This window comes from Amblyomma maculatum, chromosome 1 (assembly GCF_055883805.1).
Source record: "Amblyomma maculatum isolate TAMU_Amacu chromosome 1, ASM5588380v1, whole genome shotgun sequence".
Classification (NCBI taxonomy): domain Eukaryota; kingdom Metazoa; phylum Arthropoda; class Arachnida; order Ixodida; family Ixodidae; genus Amblyomma; species Amblyomma maculatum.
In genome coordinates, this window is record NC_139344.1 from 328,285,277 (window position 1) to 328,301,747 (window position 16,471).

At 43.3% G+C, this 16,471-nt stretch overlaps 1 protein-coding gene across 1 annotated transcript in view; it reads right to left on the reverse strand.

The window, feature by feature from the left end:
• The window catches only part of LOC146207385 (uncharacterized), a 33,875-nt gene that overhangs the window by 10,145 nt on the left and 7,259 nt on the right, over positions 1-16,471 (reverse strand). The window contains exons 6-12 of the mRNA XM_084587036.1: positions 12,626-12,790; positions 11,845-11,908; positions 10,132-10,267; positions 9,916-10,024; positions 5,793-5,942; positions 3,709-3,973; positions 1,861-2,287 (exon numbers count right to left, since the gene is read on the reverse strand). Of these exons, the coding sequence (XP_084443162.1) occupies positions 1,861-2,287; positions 3,709-3,973; positions 5,793-5,942; positions 9,916-10,024; positions 10,132-10,267; positions 11,845-11,908; positions 12,626-12,790 (1,316 nt within the window). The remainder of the gene's footprint in view (positions 1-1,860; positions 2,288-3,708; positions 3,974-5,792; positions 5,943-9,915; positions 10,025-10,131; positions 10,268-11,844; positions 11,909-12,625; positions 12,791-16,471) is intronic.

The following is a 16,471-nucleotide window of genomic DNA, read 5'->3' on the forward strand; positions in this document are numbered from 1 at the left end:
ATATAAGGGTGAGCAATGTAAATGCATTCTGAGCAAAAGGTAGAAACATTACCAACTTTATAACTTCTTGAAAGCTGTATGTCTCAATAGGCAGCTTGACTGTACAAACCTACAAAAGGCACTGCCATACTGAACACTACTGACAGCCCCAAAACCACTTGCCCCAAAGTTCATAAAGAGGTCGAAAGGCACACTTTAACAAACAAACTTTAACCTAGTTTGTTTGCTGCCTGCATTGGTCCTATATGCTCCAAATGAAGACGCAATGCATGCTTTTGTTTGAAACGGTACCTAAAGGACCATTTGATTTAACGGAAAAGCTGAAATCAGCTCTCGAACTATGCTTTCCACTAATGGAAGAAAAGAAAGTGTCGTGACCGTGTGAGGAACACAACATTTCTCAAGAAAGGTTCCCGGTTGCTCAGACCCATTGCACATCACGTGGGAAAAATGAAAATACAACCGCAAATTCGTGCAATTGATATATCTACGCCGAAGACGAGGTATGGCCAGAAAGCTACGTTTACAAAACTTTTCCTTTAGTTCAATAAATTATTTGATGATGAATCAGAATTGGCTAAAGGTGAATGGGCAGCTGTAACGAACAGCTGTATTCAGAGACATGCAGATACGAATGAATTAAGGAAAGGGTTCCTTCTCTTGAACGTCCAACTTGAAAGATATCACCAATATGCTGCATATCAGCTTAGTTTTTGAGCACTGCATTGCTTTCGTACATGATATTGAGCATCTAATTAATGCGATTCTCGATCATAAATTTATTCACGATGCGGCTTGTGGCATGAACAAAATACATAACTGAAAAACCACACATGTCGTCGTGTGAAGACAAATGTATGTCTTAAAAATAAGCCCAGCAAACCCAATGGCTGCTTTCTGCATTTTTTTTTCAGTGGCAGGAACAAATCTTTGCTTCGCTGAACATTTTATTGATTCAAACATCATAGAATAGCAAAAATAATCTAATATTTACTCGCATCTTCATGCTCCAAAACACTACGGTCGACCGCGCTGCGAACAGCAATCTGGTCACTGCTTCAAAAAGAGACTGCGTCATGGCACCCCTGCTGCTGGACTAACTGAATTGCAGCATGCCAAAGCTAATGGGTGCCAAAATAAGGTTCAAGGACTTTTTCAGGTCTTTTTTCAGGCCCTCTGTATTCCCAGGGTCCCTGAATCCTTCACTGTCTAACCGGGCTTCCTTCTTTTCAAGAAGGGTGCTGAGATCAGACAGAGGTCCAAATGTTTGCCCAAGGGAAGTAAATAAAAAAGTATGCCAACAAAACTTAAAAAAAAAAAAAACAAATTGCTTCAATGCTTCTTGTACTGCATGCTATAACTTCCATGAAACAAGCTCAACTCATGGTGACAACAGGATACACAAATATTACTTAATATATTTAATAATAATATTTAGGCTTCATGCCGCTAGCTTACTCAATCATCTTGGGAACTCAAATGATATCTACTCCCTGATAAATACATATTACTTAATATACTTATAATATTTCATCTTGGGAGCTCAAATGATATCTACTCCCTGATGCATCTGGCGGAATACAATTCCTACAGCAATCTCTGCAATCATTCTCAAGAAAACCATAACCATGCCCTATTCAAGTGCTCAGAGGACCCACCATCCCTGAGCTTGCAAATCTCATATCAGAGTGCTGCATTGCTCAGCCTCGACCTGAAGGTATAACTTCGAATAGAACTTAAGAGAACTGCCTGGCTTCATTTGATGGGTGCCTGCACTAAAATGCGGTTGTTAATGACTGCCTAAAGAAACGCATGGTCCAAGCACTGGCAAAAAACCGGATATGCAACACACACACGCACCTGTTTTCAAAATCTTGAGTCAATCGTACCCTATCTTCACAGAGAATGCTGTGGTTCCATCCGCATGGCAACGATATGTCCGTCTGGATACCAAACTCACGGCAGTGTTGCTGTCGGGATCGTAGCAGAGCGTGCTGAGCGATGCGCACTTTCGTGGGTGTCAAAACGCGGTTTTCTACGTATGGGTTCAGTTCCACCATTCCAGCTGACGAAAACAGTGAGCAGCGACTGGAGCAGACAGAGGCTGAGAGGCTGCCATCCGTCTGGCAGCACACTTCCCGCTGCGCCTTGTTGCTGGCCACCCCGTCGCTGTCGCCCCCTCGCAGGGATGGCCGTACTGTGGCCGCCGGCATTGCGAGCGCATAAGTTGAGCGTGCCTGAGGCTGGGATGCTGGAGGGGGAACTGCCTGAGAGGGCATTCCTGCAGCTGTGAGCAAAGTTAAACATTTCAAAATGCATCCTTTTGTCTCAAAGTTTTTCAACTGGGCTCACAGTACCATAGTGTTCCTTGAAGTGCTTTTTGCGCTCTCTAAGAATCTAAATCCCCGCATGCCTCTCCCACCATCGTTCATTTCTTTTAGATGCTTTTTTTCGGACTAATTACTGTGTAATAACTCACTGCAGGTTCTTTTCACTATAGACCAAAGCACTGAAAAAATGATGGATGTCAACATTTTGAGAGCTCCTTAGAGCTATCTGCTGAATGCGGAGAGAAGCATAACCTCCGCACTGCCATGTAATAATAAAGCGATAATTAATCGAATTTGGGTCTCCTCTTAAGAGGTAGCAAGTCTGCACGCATGCCAGAGGGGAGTAGATGGTAGCCAAGATGAACAAGGTTCTCAAACCCCTTTTAAAAGCTGTTAGGGTTTCCTGAAGATCATAAGATTTAAAACACTCTCCTTATAAGCCAAGTACCAGACTGTCGAACAACAAAACAACCAGGACGTTATCTCTTTTTCAATTTCTGCTGAAGTGCACCTTCCTCCTGCTACACAATGGCCACAGCACAGAACCAACAAAGTGTTCTCAGGTGAGAGCAGGCTGTCCTCTGGTGACAGCTACAAGCTAAAGCATGCACCCATTTGAACTTCCTGCACAAACTATACCCCATACACTATCCTAACTTAGGCCCTCATTTTAACGAATATCCAACCTTATACTACCACGCCACTTGGACATGCCACCTCAACCTAGATGTATCTCCTATCCCCATTCACACTATGCCTAACGGGAAGCTGCGCTAAGTCTAATTTGATGACCAGTGCAAGCTGGTAGGCTGCACTCGCTTTGAGTGGCCATTTCATTTGAATCGACGCTTCACTCCTGCCAACATCAAATGCATCAAAAAGGCTCCTGTTGATATGAACACCGCACAGTTCGAGCAAATTTTCAGTTCTTTACTGATCAGAATTAGCGGGCATAGACTGCATTTGGACCTACCAGGCTCAACCATAAAGATTAAAAATTCACATTTCAGCAGTACAGTAGGCCCCTCGGAATACCTGCTCGATGATGGTTGTACAGTGACAACTGTTAAGGGCATGTTTCTCGGTTCTATGGTGTCATCAGTGTCGCTACTCAGGCGGAACTTAAATGCAATGCATCACACTGATTAATCCCCATCTAGAGATGTTGACGCCACTCACTCTGCATACGCACAAAAAAAAAAAAAAAAAGAAAATTTGCAGATTGCAGAAGTGTTAACATGCGCAAGACATTTACATCTAGTTACATAATGTCTGTTGCACGGAGCTCTACCTTTCAAATTTTTGAACATCTGCAAATCAGGCCACCTGGTTCGGATGCAAGTAACATGCCGCAAAGGCCACTACAAAGTCTACTTACAAGAGGTGTTCTGCTGCGTTGACATGTCAGTCTGGTCTTCACTTCCAATATTCGATATTCCAGCCGTGGAAGACGAAATCCTGTCCAGGGATGTGGAAAAATCGGCATCAACAGAACCGGTCGTGTCAAAGCTGGAGCCCTGCTGGACTGATGGCGACATCTGTTGAAGCTTCTGGCTTCGCTTGGCTTTTCTCAAGGCTTCAGCTTCAGCCGCGGCCTGCTGCATTTTAGCTATAAGCAAGAGACGAGTTTTCTCCTCGTGTTCCTGAAAAAGAAAAAAAAAAAAGAAAAATAAAATGTCAACCCTGGTTGACAATGGATACTACACGCAAAAGCCAATTAAAATAGAATATTCCAGATGTGATGAGTGTACAAGTTGTTGAGACCACGTGTCGTTTCTGCATTTGCGGCTAAGGTCACACAGTGAAAGGGAAGAAGTATGATTAATATCCGAGCTCTGAAGCCATTTCAAGTCACCAGAGTTCCTGGGCCAGAAAAAATTTTTGTCCTCGACCTATATGTCAGTAGGTGCTTGTACGGCGTTTTTTTTCCTTTTGTGTGTCTATGTAGATATCGAGAAGAAAACAAATACATTTACTTCCCCTGTTCAAATCCTACCCCACCCCTTGGTGTTCTTCTTCATGCAACTGAGCTCACATACTATCTCCAATCCAGCAACAATGTTATTGCAGTTCCTGCTACCTCATACTGACAGAAATAATTTATGCGGTTTCTCCTGCATACCTATGACAACTTTCTTCAAAACTACCAGCCGAGTTTATCAACATGGCCCTCATGGAGCACTATCAACAAGAGAAACTGCTCGTCTATGTTGATGCTAAGGACTACTATAGTAAACTATGGGATCGCTAGTCTGATGCCATCGATTATTATGCATTCATATTTTTACACAACAGCTTCAGGGTCTCGTGTCACTGAAAACCTGGCATTGGCGCTGCTGTAATGTGTAAATCCTGATTGGCCGACAGGGTCATGACATAACAGCCACATGAACTTGCACAGAAATTTGACACACGCTACAATGTTTGCATTAAACATTGCCACACATGGACTGAAAGTGATTAAAACATGACATGTGATGAGAATTTTACAAGATTGGTCCTGCTGTTTAGAAACTTAGAAAAGGTTTTTAAATAACTTTCACAAATAATCCTTTTTTTTTTTTTTTGGTTAAATATTTGGCACAAGAACTTCAGTCTCAACTTGCTCCTACGAGAAGCAGTACTATAATGTCTCATTGCAAGTCCTTTTTCATTATGGTACAACTGTCTCTTTGTCCATGACTGCTTAAGACGAACCTTGGCGCTTTATTGCGAATTTTCTCTAGTTTGTTAATTAATGATTGCTGCGCAGGGACCCATACAATACAAGCATATTCTATGATAGGTCAAACACAGGACAGGTAAGCAGTTTCCTTGAGGCTTGGCTGTGAGCATCTTTAATTTTGCTGAATGAAGTTCAGCACCCTACCAGCTTTGGAAACTATGTGATCTATATGTGGACTCCGTGAACAGTCATTTGAAAATATAACACACAAATATTTACATGTACTACTACACCTATGGCTAAGCAGCTCACTGTTTATGAGATATTGATGTGTGATATACAGTTGAGGTGATAATAGATGTATATTGTCCACACCACGTATCAACGATGCTAATTGGCTGACAAGCGACCCGTACAAGCCAGACTGGCCCCTGAGTACTCTTAAAAAGTCTGGCCCCGTTTTTATTATCTTGGTTGCATTTCATGCATGAACATGCCATGAACCAGAGCAGAGTCAGTGTCTTACACAAGGGGATTAGACATCTAATTGACGCATATTTATTGCTGGCCATCAAAGTTAACTACTGCTTGGTTGCAGCAGGAAACTAAACCCCTGCCACAGTAGAAAAGCACTGGAGGAAGTATCACAAGCTGTGCTGCCGCACATTGCCCACAATCTCGTGACTGCATGAGTTGCGTGTAAATTTCTGCAGGTGAGCATTTTGTGGAATGCCTCGAAACTGCCATTCAGTAAGAGGACCTGACAGAACATTTGGCACGAGCCCTATATGGCCCACCTTCTTTTCGCGAAGCCTTCGCTGCTCCTCCTGGTACTCAAGCTCCAGTTTGAGTCTGTCCTCCTCGAGGCGGCGTTCCTGCTCTCGCTCCTCCCGGATCCTGGCCTCTCGCTCAGCACGCAGCCTCTGCTGCTTCTCCTGCATCTGAGCCTGAAGCAAAGGATCACTATTTTACCCAAGCAAGCACTTTTGCTCAGGGTCATCTAAAGGGATATAGAGAACGCCTTAACCTGATTTCTCATTTTCTCTGTTTGGTAGCAAAGCATCTGCTTGGCAGCAATAGGACTGTTTTGGAGATGGAGTTTATAGTGGGCTATTTTTCACGTCACTTGGTTAAACCTTGTAATGCTAATGAGGTTGAGAGAATGACAGCGCTTGTGAACTCTGAAGGGTTGACACGATCCAGCCTCAGAGTTTTGCCAGGAAAAAGCTCGAAGTCACTGCAGGTACTGCATGGGTAGGCCTGTCACAATGACACTTGCATTTAACTTTGCGGGGCCGTTTCCAACTTATAAATACTGGACTTTTAGTAAATGTTGACGCTTTACACAGTAAAGTAAATACACAGAAATTGACAGAGACGGGCAAAGTTCATTGCGAACCTCAGTGCCACTTTACACCCCAGTTACACGACTTTCTCTAGGCAAATGTTGGCAGCGAATACAAAGACACTTTTCTCTGCTACACAGACAGCCAGCAGCACAAAAGAAAAATCAATGTAACAAAATAAAATTCAAAACATTTAAGCAGTACTGGTGGTACAGCTCCCAGCAGTTTATGCACTGCATAAATACAGTAAAACCTCGTTGATACGTCTTAGTCTCATTTCAAAAATGCATGTGCTGTATGAGGTACTAAGGCACTTATTGACAACTTTAGGGAAAATTAGATAAGCATTTCTTGACGCGAGGTCTGAGCAGGGTCTTTTTCCAGTGTTTGCAGAATCCAGTTCTAATTAGCATTCTTCCCAGTGCAGAAGCAACTTCATAAAACATCCAGTTTGCCGGGATTTGTTCTTTGTTTTCAAATGCCCCCCTACATATATCAATGCAATTAGGGGAAGCCACATTGGCAGCTAACTGTTACGGCCCTGCTTTTTCATGCTGGTGTTCTCCAAATCTGGTCTGCTCAGAGTAAGCACAATGCTCTAATTCTCAGATGAGTACCTTAGTCTATTGACCTCAGTAGACCTACTAACCTGAATGAAGACTGAAATTCATAAAGCCCTCTGGGGGGCGGAGGCAGTTGGACTCGGTCTTCTTCGTCTTTTTCTTTTTTTGCTATTGAAATGACTAACTTTTGCAAAATTGCAAAAACTGGAAAAATTTCAACACACAGAGTTTCCCTCATCAATCTTCATCCCAACTGTCGAATTTTACCTGTTGTTATGAAAACATGAAAAAGGTTATCGTTGTAGCAGGCTTCATCTGCTTTGGAAACTAATCCTAAATTTGCTCGAAGCAAGTCCCACCCTCGTGTCCTTCTACCACCAGTAGACCCCTGGTGTTTTTGTGAAGCAATGTAGACTTTGATATCAGCCTCACTGCCATGTACGTGATGGTTCACATTACAGATAGTGTACAGTGCACAAGCCAAATAATGTCCCCTTTTTTCGATGCCACGAAAAATGGCAATTTTAAAGTGTATGGTAAGTGTAGTTTTAATAGAACTGATTGATTGAAAGTCCTTTATTTCGAGGGGCAGGCAGAAGATCAGAAATAAAACTTATTCCATGCATAATCTGACGGAAGGCTAGCACAATCTTAAGACAAGTCCAAATTGATACATTTTAGAGAAAATTCAAGAGAATCGGCAAATACGCCTCACGCAGTATGAAGACGCCACTGTGTTTTCCTTTTATGAATCACTGCAGAAGCCAACTCCAAATAGTGTTTTATTATTTTCTTTTTTTGTTAAGCAATTAGGCACTACAGAGGAGCCATAATAATGTGTGACCACCGCTCCATGAACATAGTAGACAGGAAACCATATCACCCAGGAACGTACTTAGTGGAAGAAAATAGTTTTTCTGCCCGCAATTTTGAATGTACGAACCGAAACATCACACTAACTGGGAACATACCTATGTGGCTTTACTGCACTTTGTTACACCTCGAGTGCCATCCAATCATAGCATTATTTTTAAAACAAATTCAAATGCATTTCATGCTTTTAGTCACATCTTGTCTACTTCGAAACAAAAACATTCAAGTACCCTCTCATTTCTAAACCAATTAAGACCAATTGTACACCGAAGGACTACCGTATTTACTCGAATCTAACGCGCACCTTTTTTCCGATATATCGTGTCCAAAAATTGGGTGCGCGTTAGAATCGAGTGCGACCCTAAATCTCCGATATCATATCGCCATCGGCATTTCAAAATGGCCGCCTGGTATGCACTTTGAGCCTACTAGCTGGTCTAGCTGTCTATGCCTAGCTGCAGTAGCGTCCTTCGTGTGCTTTGGTACATGTGCTTTGGTTAGCCTACCCGTTTTCTGCGATTGACCGACCAGTATGGACGTGCCGAAGGTTCGTCGAGTTCATCATGATGCCGCATTTCAAAGGAAAGTCATCGTGTGTGCAGAGACGGACGGAAATCGGGCCGCATCACGCGCATTCGGAGTTCCGGAAACATGCGTGCGGGACTGGCGCAAGCAGAAGGAAAAGATTTTCGGCAGCAAGGCTACACGAAAAGGTTTCAGTGGATCGAAGCAGGGCCGGTTCACCGAAATAGAAGAGCGGCTCGCAGAATATGTTCTAGAGCAGCGAGCGGCGCAGCGGCCAGTGACGACGGACCTGCTCAAAGTCCGGGCGATGCAGCTAGCCCTACAAACAGGGCTAACGCGGAGCGACTTTAAAGCGAGCAGGTGCTGGCTGTCAAATTTTATGAAGAGAAAAGGCTTTTCTCTTCGAAGGCGGACAGGGATATGCCAGAAGTTGCCTGAAGAGTATAAAGAAAAGCTGCACAGTTTTAAGTGGTTCGTTCTAAGTTTGCGCCGCATACGGCTACCACCTCGCCCAGATTGGAAATGCCGATCAGACACCGCTGTACTTTGACATGCCTGCCACCACAACCGTTGAAAAGAAGGGGGCGAAGCAAGTGCGCGTGTTGTCTTCCGGCCACGAAAAAACACGCGTCACCGCAATGCTTTGTTGCACCGCGGATGAACACAAGCTGCCCCCGTATCTCATATTCAGGCGCAAGACGCTCCCGAAAGGAATCGTGTTTCTGAGTGGCGTGATTGTGCGCGCCAATGAAAAAGGTTGGATGACAACGGACTTTGTCGCCGACTGGATCGATCACGTCTGGCGCAAGAGACCCGGCGGCAGTTTGGGTCTGCGTGCGATGCTTGTGCTCGACGCTTTCAAGTGCCATCTCGACCAACGCATCAAGGACAAGCTCGCTGCGTGCAACACCGACCTTGTCGTGATACCAGGTGGCATGACATCGCAGCTCCAGCCGCTCGATGTTTGCTTGAACAAGCCAGTGAAAGATAGGATTCGAGCGCTCTACACCGAATGGCTTGTGAGTGGCTGCCATGAATTCACTCTCAGCAACAGAATGAAGCGTGCCTCACTGCAAAAGTTCACTGGATGGGCGAAAGATGCGTGGTGCACGATACCGTCTGCCATGGTTATCAAGGCCTTTAAGGATGAGATACTTTGGTCCGTCAACAGTGACAAGGAGTTGTCTGACAGCGACGACGAGTGAACCTTGTGCCGGCATAGTGACAATCTTGGCAAGATAAGCCGTTTCCTTTTGTGTGTGTGTTTTTTAGTGCACCGAGATTAAATCTTTGCTTTTCCAAACGAGACAAAGTTGTATTGCTGTATGAAAGCGTTAGGTGCGCGGTACTCTTTTTCGCGGAGAACGGGTGCGCGTTACAATCGGAGCTTTTTTTTTTTTTTTCGGGGGTGGGGGTCACGAAAAACGGGTGCGCGTTACAATCGAGGGCACGTTAGATTCGAGTAAATACGGTAAAATTCAGATGAATTTCATGCTTTTAGTCACATCCGTCTACTTTGAAACAAGAACATTTAAGTACCCTCTCATTTCTAAACCAATTAAAACCAACTGTACACTGAAAGACTGCTTCACAGTAGAAGTAGTTACGGGTACCTGAATAGCTCGCTGATACTCTAGTGCCTTGATCCGCTTCTCATCACTGGCGGACATCTTAGAGCTTAGGCTGGGCTGGCCTCCTTGGCCCCGTGATACGGACCACACACTGTTGAATGAGTGAGAGAGAGAGCAATTCAGTAATATAAAATAAATGCTACTTCGCATGTTTACATAATGCATGATAATGAATATGTAGTAAATGTTTGGGCTGACCTGTCTGAGCAGTCCTCCCCTGGCCTGGTTGCCTTCTCAGATCCTAAAGACTCGCTGTCGGCCCAGCAAGAGCCGTTGCTCAGCGATGCGTGCAAATTCGCTAGGTGTCGCCGTTGGCTCTCTTCCCTTTGGCAATCTTGGAAACCAGAGGAGAAACGACTGTCAGGCTCGCAAGGGCCATCGCTTAAGCAAATCATGCAACCAGTACCATAGTGACATACTGTTTCAGTCTAATATATAGCTAGTTTTTTACCTGACGATAGAATTAGTAGACACTGCTTACGTTATATTTGAGTCAACATTATTAAATTATCAAATTCATATTATTTCTCTGCTTTGCGCCAGTAAAAGTGACCCTCACAATACAATTGCGGTAGCACTGCATTCAGGTAAATAACTATGCTAAGTGAACGTCCTTTGAAGCATCAAGGTGCGAGCACAGTAAATGGCGTGCGACATGAAAGTGAACACAGCAAAGAAAAGGGTTCCCTGACATCGTAGTCTTTCATGCAGAAATGTATGGAGTAGCCTAACACGCAGATCATTAAAGAGATGGGGACCATAAATGTTTCCTACTCTGTTTTAGTACGCTACAACTAGAGCCTCCATTCCCCGATTTCGCCAACGTGTGCCTGTCTGTATGTCTGAACTTTGCCAGCAATTTTGAGATGAAATTCGAACTCACTGGAACCCTTGGATCCAGAATAAGGCACGCGACTCCTAAGCCATGCAGGCATACTTGTACAGTTTGGCTAAAGCGGGGCTTTATACCGGTACGGCTGCTCTTCACGAGCCTTGTGCTCCGGCACCATCTCAGCGCCCTAGGTTCTCGTCCCGGTGACATGCAGGACGAACCCCTGCTAAGGCCTTGCATTACAGGACCAAGCGGCTATGTGACACTGGTGGAGGTGCGACCTTTAATCCCATGTCTGATGGTATTTCGCGTAACATTGTAGATTACAACTGTATGCAGATAAGTACGTGCAATCGAAAACCGAAACCAAAGTTAAAACCAGAGTGGTAATGCACCTAAAGGCAATAGCAAGTCCTGCAGTATGGCGTTGCAGTAGTGCATCTAATCAATAAAAGAAGATTTAATTGGTGACGAATGTGTGCCTCATTCCAGTCAACTACAAGAAGCTAGGCGATAGAAGAGCAAAACCTGTGCAACACCACTTTCACACCATATTAAAATTTTAGCCAGAATTTTCAGCAATTTTTTCCTTTAGAATGACGCGCATGAAATCAGAAACCATGGATCACTAAGTGTAATTTGGAAGTGCTCAATAAATAATTTGTCGCTGAATATTTTTTTGATTGAGCATTTCAATTTCAGTTTCAGGCTGATGAATGCTTGCGACGTCCCAAGTGAGTATGAGATTATGTGAGGCATATAAAAGCGGTAATATAATATCGCTGCTTTGTTGTTTTACTTCAAGCCAACTCGTACGCAAAACTAATCCAGAAGCCAGAATAACAGCGGCGACTGGACAAACAACTATATTGCACAGCAGTTTTTATAATCCTGAGGAGTGTTCATACTCACTTGTGACATCACCACTATCGTTCTGCTACTGAAATTAGAACTGAAACTGCATAGGAGAATAAATTTAATTATAAATCATGGGCTAAGTGTAGGCAAATTTCAAAAAAATACTTTAAAAGCAAATAATGAAAATGCTCTGGCTTAGGAAAAATGATGAATTCACATACCAAGCTCCTGAAGCCAGCGCCTTTTTGCTTCTTCCTTTTCATCCTGTTGCACGTCGTATGAGGGCTAGAAGAATGGAAAGAGAAGCAAATCAAAACAGCCATGTATAGAAGAGCATTGAATCTTTTCCTACTTGCAGTCAGAATGGTGTAATAATTATAAGGAATATGTTACTGCTATATGGGAATACTAAGTAAGGGGGAATACTAGGAGTTAGAGTCGCACGACTGCAGATGTACTATCCCGTTTGCCAAACACAGGGCTTGGACAAGCCAAGGAATTATACAGAAGTGAAAGACTGCAGTGATAGCTGGTGAGAATTCCAGTCATAGCACCTAACGAAGTGACTTTATTTTCCAACCATGATTTACTCACCTCTTTCAAATGCAACGCTAGTATTTCAACTGGAAGGGCTATTAAAATAGGAAAGTAGTGAAGCAAGCGATTTGCATTGTCTACCTGGCTTGCATGAAACTGCTATGCGCAGCATTTGAAGTCCAAGCCTTTTAAATAATTTATGTTCTTCGCACGTGGCAGAGTTGCAATATCTGGATAAGATGGCCTCATATCATAAAGGGTGGCAAACTGAGCCCCATAGTGTCCAGTGTGGTGGAAAATTCGCCGAAGAAAAAAGTTATTTTATTCTGAGCACTGTTCAATGCACTTTTGAAAAATTCAGCAAATGTGACACAAGAAAAGTGAATGGCGCCACTCTTGCATGCATGAGCAACCCTCGCACGGTGTGCCTGAGAGACGAGAGGGACCCAGCCTGAGCCTACGCACCCCGAATGGCAGCTGGCTTCGAAGGTAGGGAGGCACTCTGCGGACGAGTGTTGGGCTCATGCTCCTTCCGTTCAGGGGCAGTTGGGGTAGGGATGGCGGTGATGGCAGCCGCGACGGGTAGGCGCCCGTCGATGACGCTGCAGTCACTGCCTGCACCCTCAGCACCTATACATAGCGTGGAAAGAAAGCGCAAATATTTCAACTGCTCCGACGATGACCAACCCCTGCTGATATCACAGGTTGTACTAATTTGTAAGTTACAGAGAATCTCTCGTCTTTTCCTAGCCAAATGCAGCCATATATATATATATATATATATATATATATATATATAGTTTTACTTTATAGAATTTATTAACAATCACAAGAATTTATTGCACCAGTTTTTACCTAATATTCACTTTTTCACTAGGATTACTGATGCAATGGCAAGTGCAGTTTCAGGCAAGGTGACTGGGCAGGAAGGATATGTGAGCTGTCGCCATGATGTGACCTTGACATCTAGGACTCCAACTGAGTGTCACAAATTGAAGTAGACGTGTTTATTTAGTGGGAACCTTTTGAATAAAGGCCCAGGACTAGCACACTACATAAGCCTTTCACCCCGTACTTCTGCGTTAAACTACATAGATGCTTCCCACAAAGGAAAAAGGCACAGGGGTAAAAATGTTGCAAAACTCTCAACAATTTGACCACAAGAAAATGGCGACATAATGTTAACAGAGAATGTGACGCACAGCAAGGTTTAAGGGGGGACATGGGTCTTAAAATTGGTTTTGTTATTTATTGCCTAAACTTTATGAAACCTCACAGAATTGTTAAGTTTCTTCTACTGATTTCAAATATGCAAACATTTCTCTTCTACGGCAATTAGATCCAAAGGTATTAGAGAATTATTGCATTGTCTGCTTAAACAATAGGAAAAAATATGCTCAGCAGAAATTAATTTTTAATATACAGATAGATACTATAAAAAGTAAGGAATGCAATGTTGGAAGCAGTTTGAAAATTGAGGTAATAATAGAGATTTAGCAGCCCACTGAACTTCGCACTCACAGGCATGGCAACTATGTAAGGATTTCAAGATAAGATATAAAAGTTTTACAAGTGAAAATAAAAAATGTGCCTCCAACATTGCATCCCTTATACTTTATAGTATCTACCTGTATATTAAAAATTAATTTCTAATGAGCATTTTTTCCTCTATTGTCTGAGCAGACAATAGCAATAATCCTCTAATACCTTTAGAACTGATTGTCCTAGAAGAGAAATTTTTGCATATTTGAAATCAGCAGAAAAAACTAAACATTTCTGTGAGGTTTCATCACATTTGGGCAGTAAATAATAAAGTTAGTTTTAATACCCATGTCCCCCCTTAAGTGCCAGCTGTAGTATAAGACAGCAATATTTAGCTGGCTAATGCATACAAAATTGAATCAGTGTCATGAGTAGGTAAAGTTGGCAAAAACAACACATCTTGCTGTAAAGGCAGATAGCAATGACATCTTTTGGAGAGAGTCATCTAGGAAAGGCAAAACATGTCTCTTATTTCTTTTAATTGCAGAAGTGAAGCACTAAGTGGAATAAGAATGCAACATGACATCACGAGAGGGACCAAATGCAAAGCAGTTCCTTTCCCTGACCGCACCAATTTCTTTTAATACATGGCCTAGCTAGCCTGCTCTGTCGATAAAACCATGTCTTTTTAAATAGATTAATGTGCACAGCTTTTATGTCCTCCATTCAAATCTAGCCAGTACTGTGTGTTTCATGCACAGCATTATATGTTGAATATTTAGTTTGGTTTATAGGCTTTAACATCCCAAAGCGACTAAGGCTATGAGGGACGCTGTAGTGGTGAGCTGGAGTTATTTAACATGCACTGACATTGCACAGTGCACAAGAACCTTGCTTTCCACCTCCACCAAAAAGCAACTGTCGTGACAAAATTTGATCCCGGGTCCTTGGGTTCAGCCGTCGAGCTCCCTAACCACTCAGCCACCGTGGCGGGTCATTATGTGTTAAAAGAGCGTACTAACAGACAAGTCTCACAAAATAAAAATGCATGTTTCGTGCTTCTAAATTGCTTGCAGCATGCGGCTCTTACAGATGAAAATCTAACTGTAGCCATGTACAATGGACAATCAAAGTGGACAAACAAAGGTACAATGGGAAATCGCTGCACGGGTGGTACTCACAGTGACCACCAGCTTTACAGAAAGAAATAAAAACAAAATTCTCATGCCCACTCTTCCTCCCCCTTTACAAAGGCTCTCGACTAAACAGCTATTTTTCATGGCTCTGAATATGCCAATGTGGCCATCTCTGGTATATGTAGTCCCAAATTCCAACGTCACTGCACAGTGTAGTCAATGTAGTCCAGGCGGTATTGTTCCATGTAGCACAAAGCGTAGTATCATCAAACTCGAAGAGGATAGCGAAGCAGTTTGACATATTGAAAATTCGGTGACTAAAACATGACAATGGATGAGCTTATCTGCAACCCAGAAGCGTGAATATGATGCACTGACAACACATCGCTTGCTGCAAGTGTGCCAGCCCGCACACCGAGCAGCACCTCGCGCCAGCATCAACAAAGGGCACACTAAATACAGCAGAACCCCGCTATAGTAAACATGGATATAGTAAAGGGAAACTGAAGTCCCAGAACATCTTACATAGATGACTGTACATTTTCCTCCCTATACATAGACCACCAGGCTCAGCAGCAATGAGGAGAAGCCAACTTTACGTAGGCCTTGAAGCCGTGATGGAAAGCATGTAGAGCATAGGGGGGGGAAATGTAAAGCCGACTACAAACATAGAAAGAAGGTGGCCAATCTGGTTAAAAAGTAAAAGAGGTTAAAAGCGCAGCAAAAAAAAAAAAAAAGAGAGAGAGATGGGAAGAAACGGCCAAACATTCACAGCACTGTGCAGCACAAGGCAACAGTGTGAAAGAAGTGGAGGCATAGCGTGTGTAGTTTTGCAGCACTTGACTGCCACATGCATTTCTCATCTATTGCCTTTTAAAAAACAGAAACAGTGGAGGATGACGCGGTATTCATGCAAGGCTTTGGTTTACAGGTGAAAACAAACTGGGTATTCATAGCCACATCGCCCTCATGCTTAAGAGGTAATTCCACGTGATGCAAACAAAAATATATTATTAATCGAAAAAAGAAAATGGAACAAAGAGACGATAAGAGAAATGAAAGGCACTTTAGAGTTTTTTCATTAAGCAACAAAACGTGTCCAGTAAGTAGCCATTTAATTACCAGAACGCATCTTCAGGACCATGATATCACCAACAACTGACATAGCAAAGACCCTGATATAGCAAAGATTTTTGCCGGTCCCAGGGACTTTACTATATGCTCTCATGTGCCATCCCGTGGGCCAGATCGCACCGTCGGAATTCCTGTCTTGCACCGAGTGGCAAAAGTGCCATTGGAGGATGCGTTTGCATCAAAACTGCAGCGCACAGTGTTTTGGAAAAAGGCATCGCCGATTACAAGAGATCTAAATGCCTTATTGATACACTACAAACAGAATAATATTTCAATTAAAATTAGGGCGCTAGTAATTGCTGTTGCCTTCAGCAGTGAAGCAGTCCACACGAGAACTGCGGCAAACCTTCAGTCAGCCTGTGGAGACCTCACGGCACGACAACCAGTGTACTGGATGTTAGCTTTCCCGCATGATGGCAGTATTGCGTTGAAAACAATAATGCCAGGCCAAAGTCCATTTCAAGCAAATTCGACGACAAAAGTCGCGCAGCGGACCTGGGTCCATGCACAAAAAGCGATCGTGGGAGTGCCATTAGAAGAAGCGCTTCTTGCAGGGGCA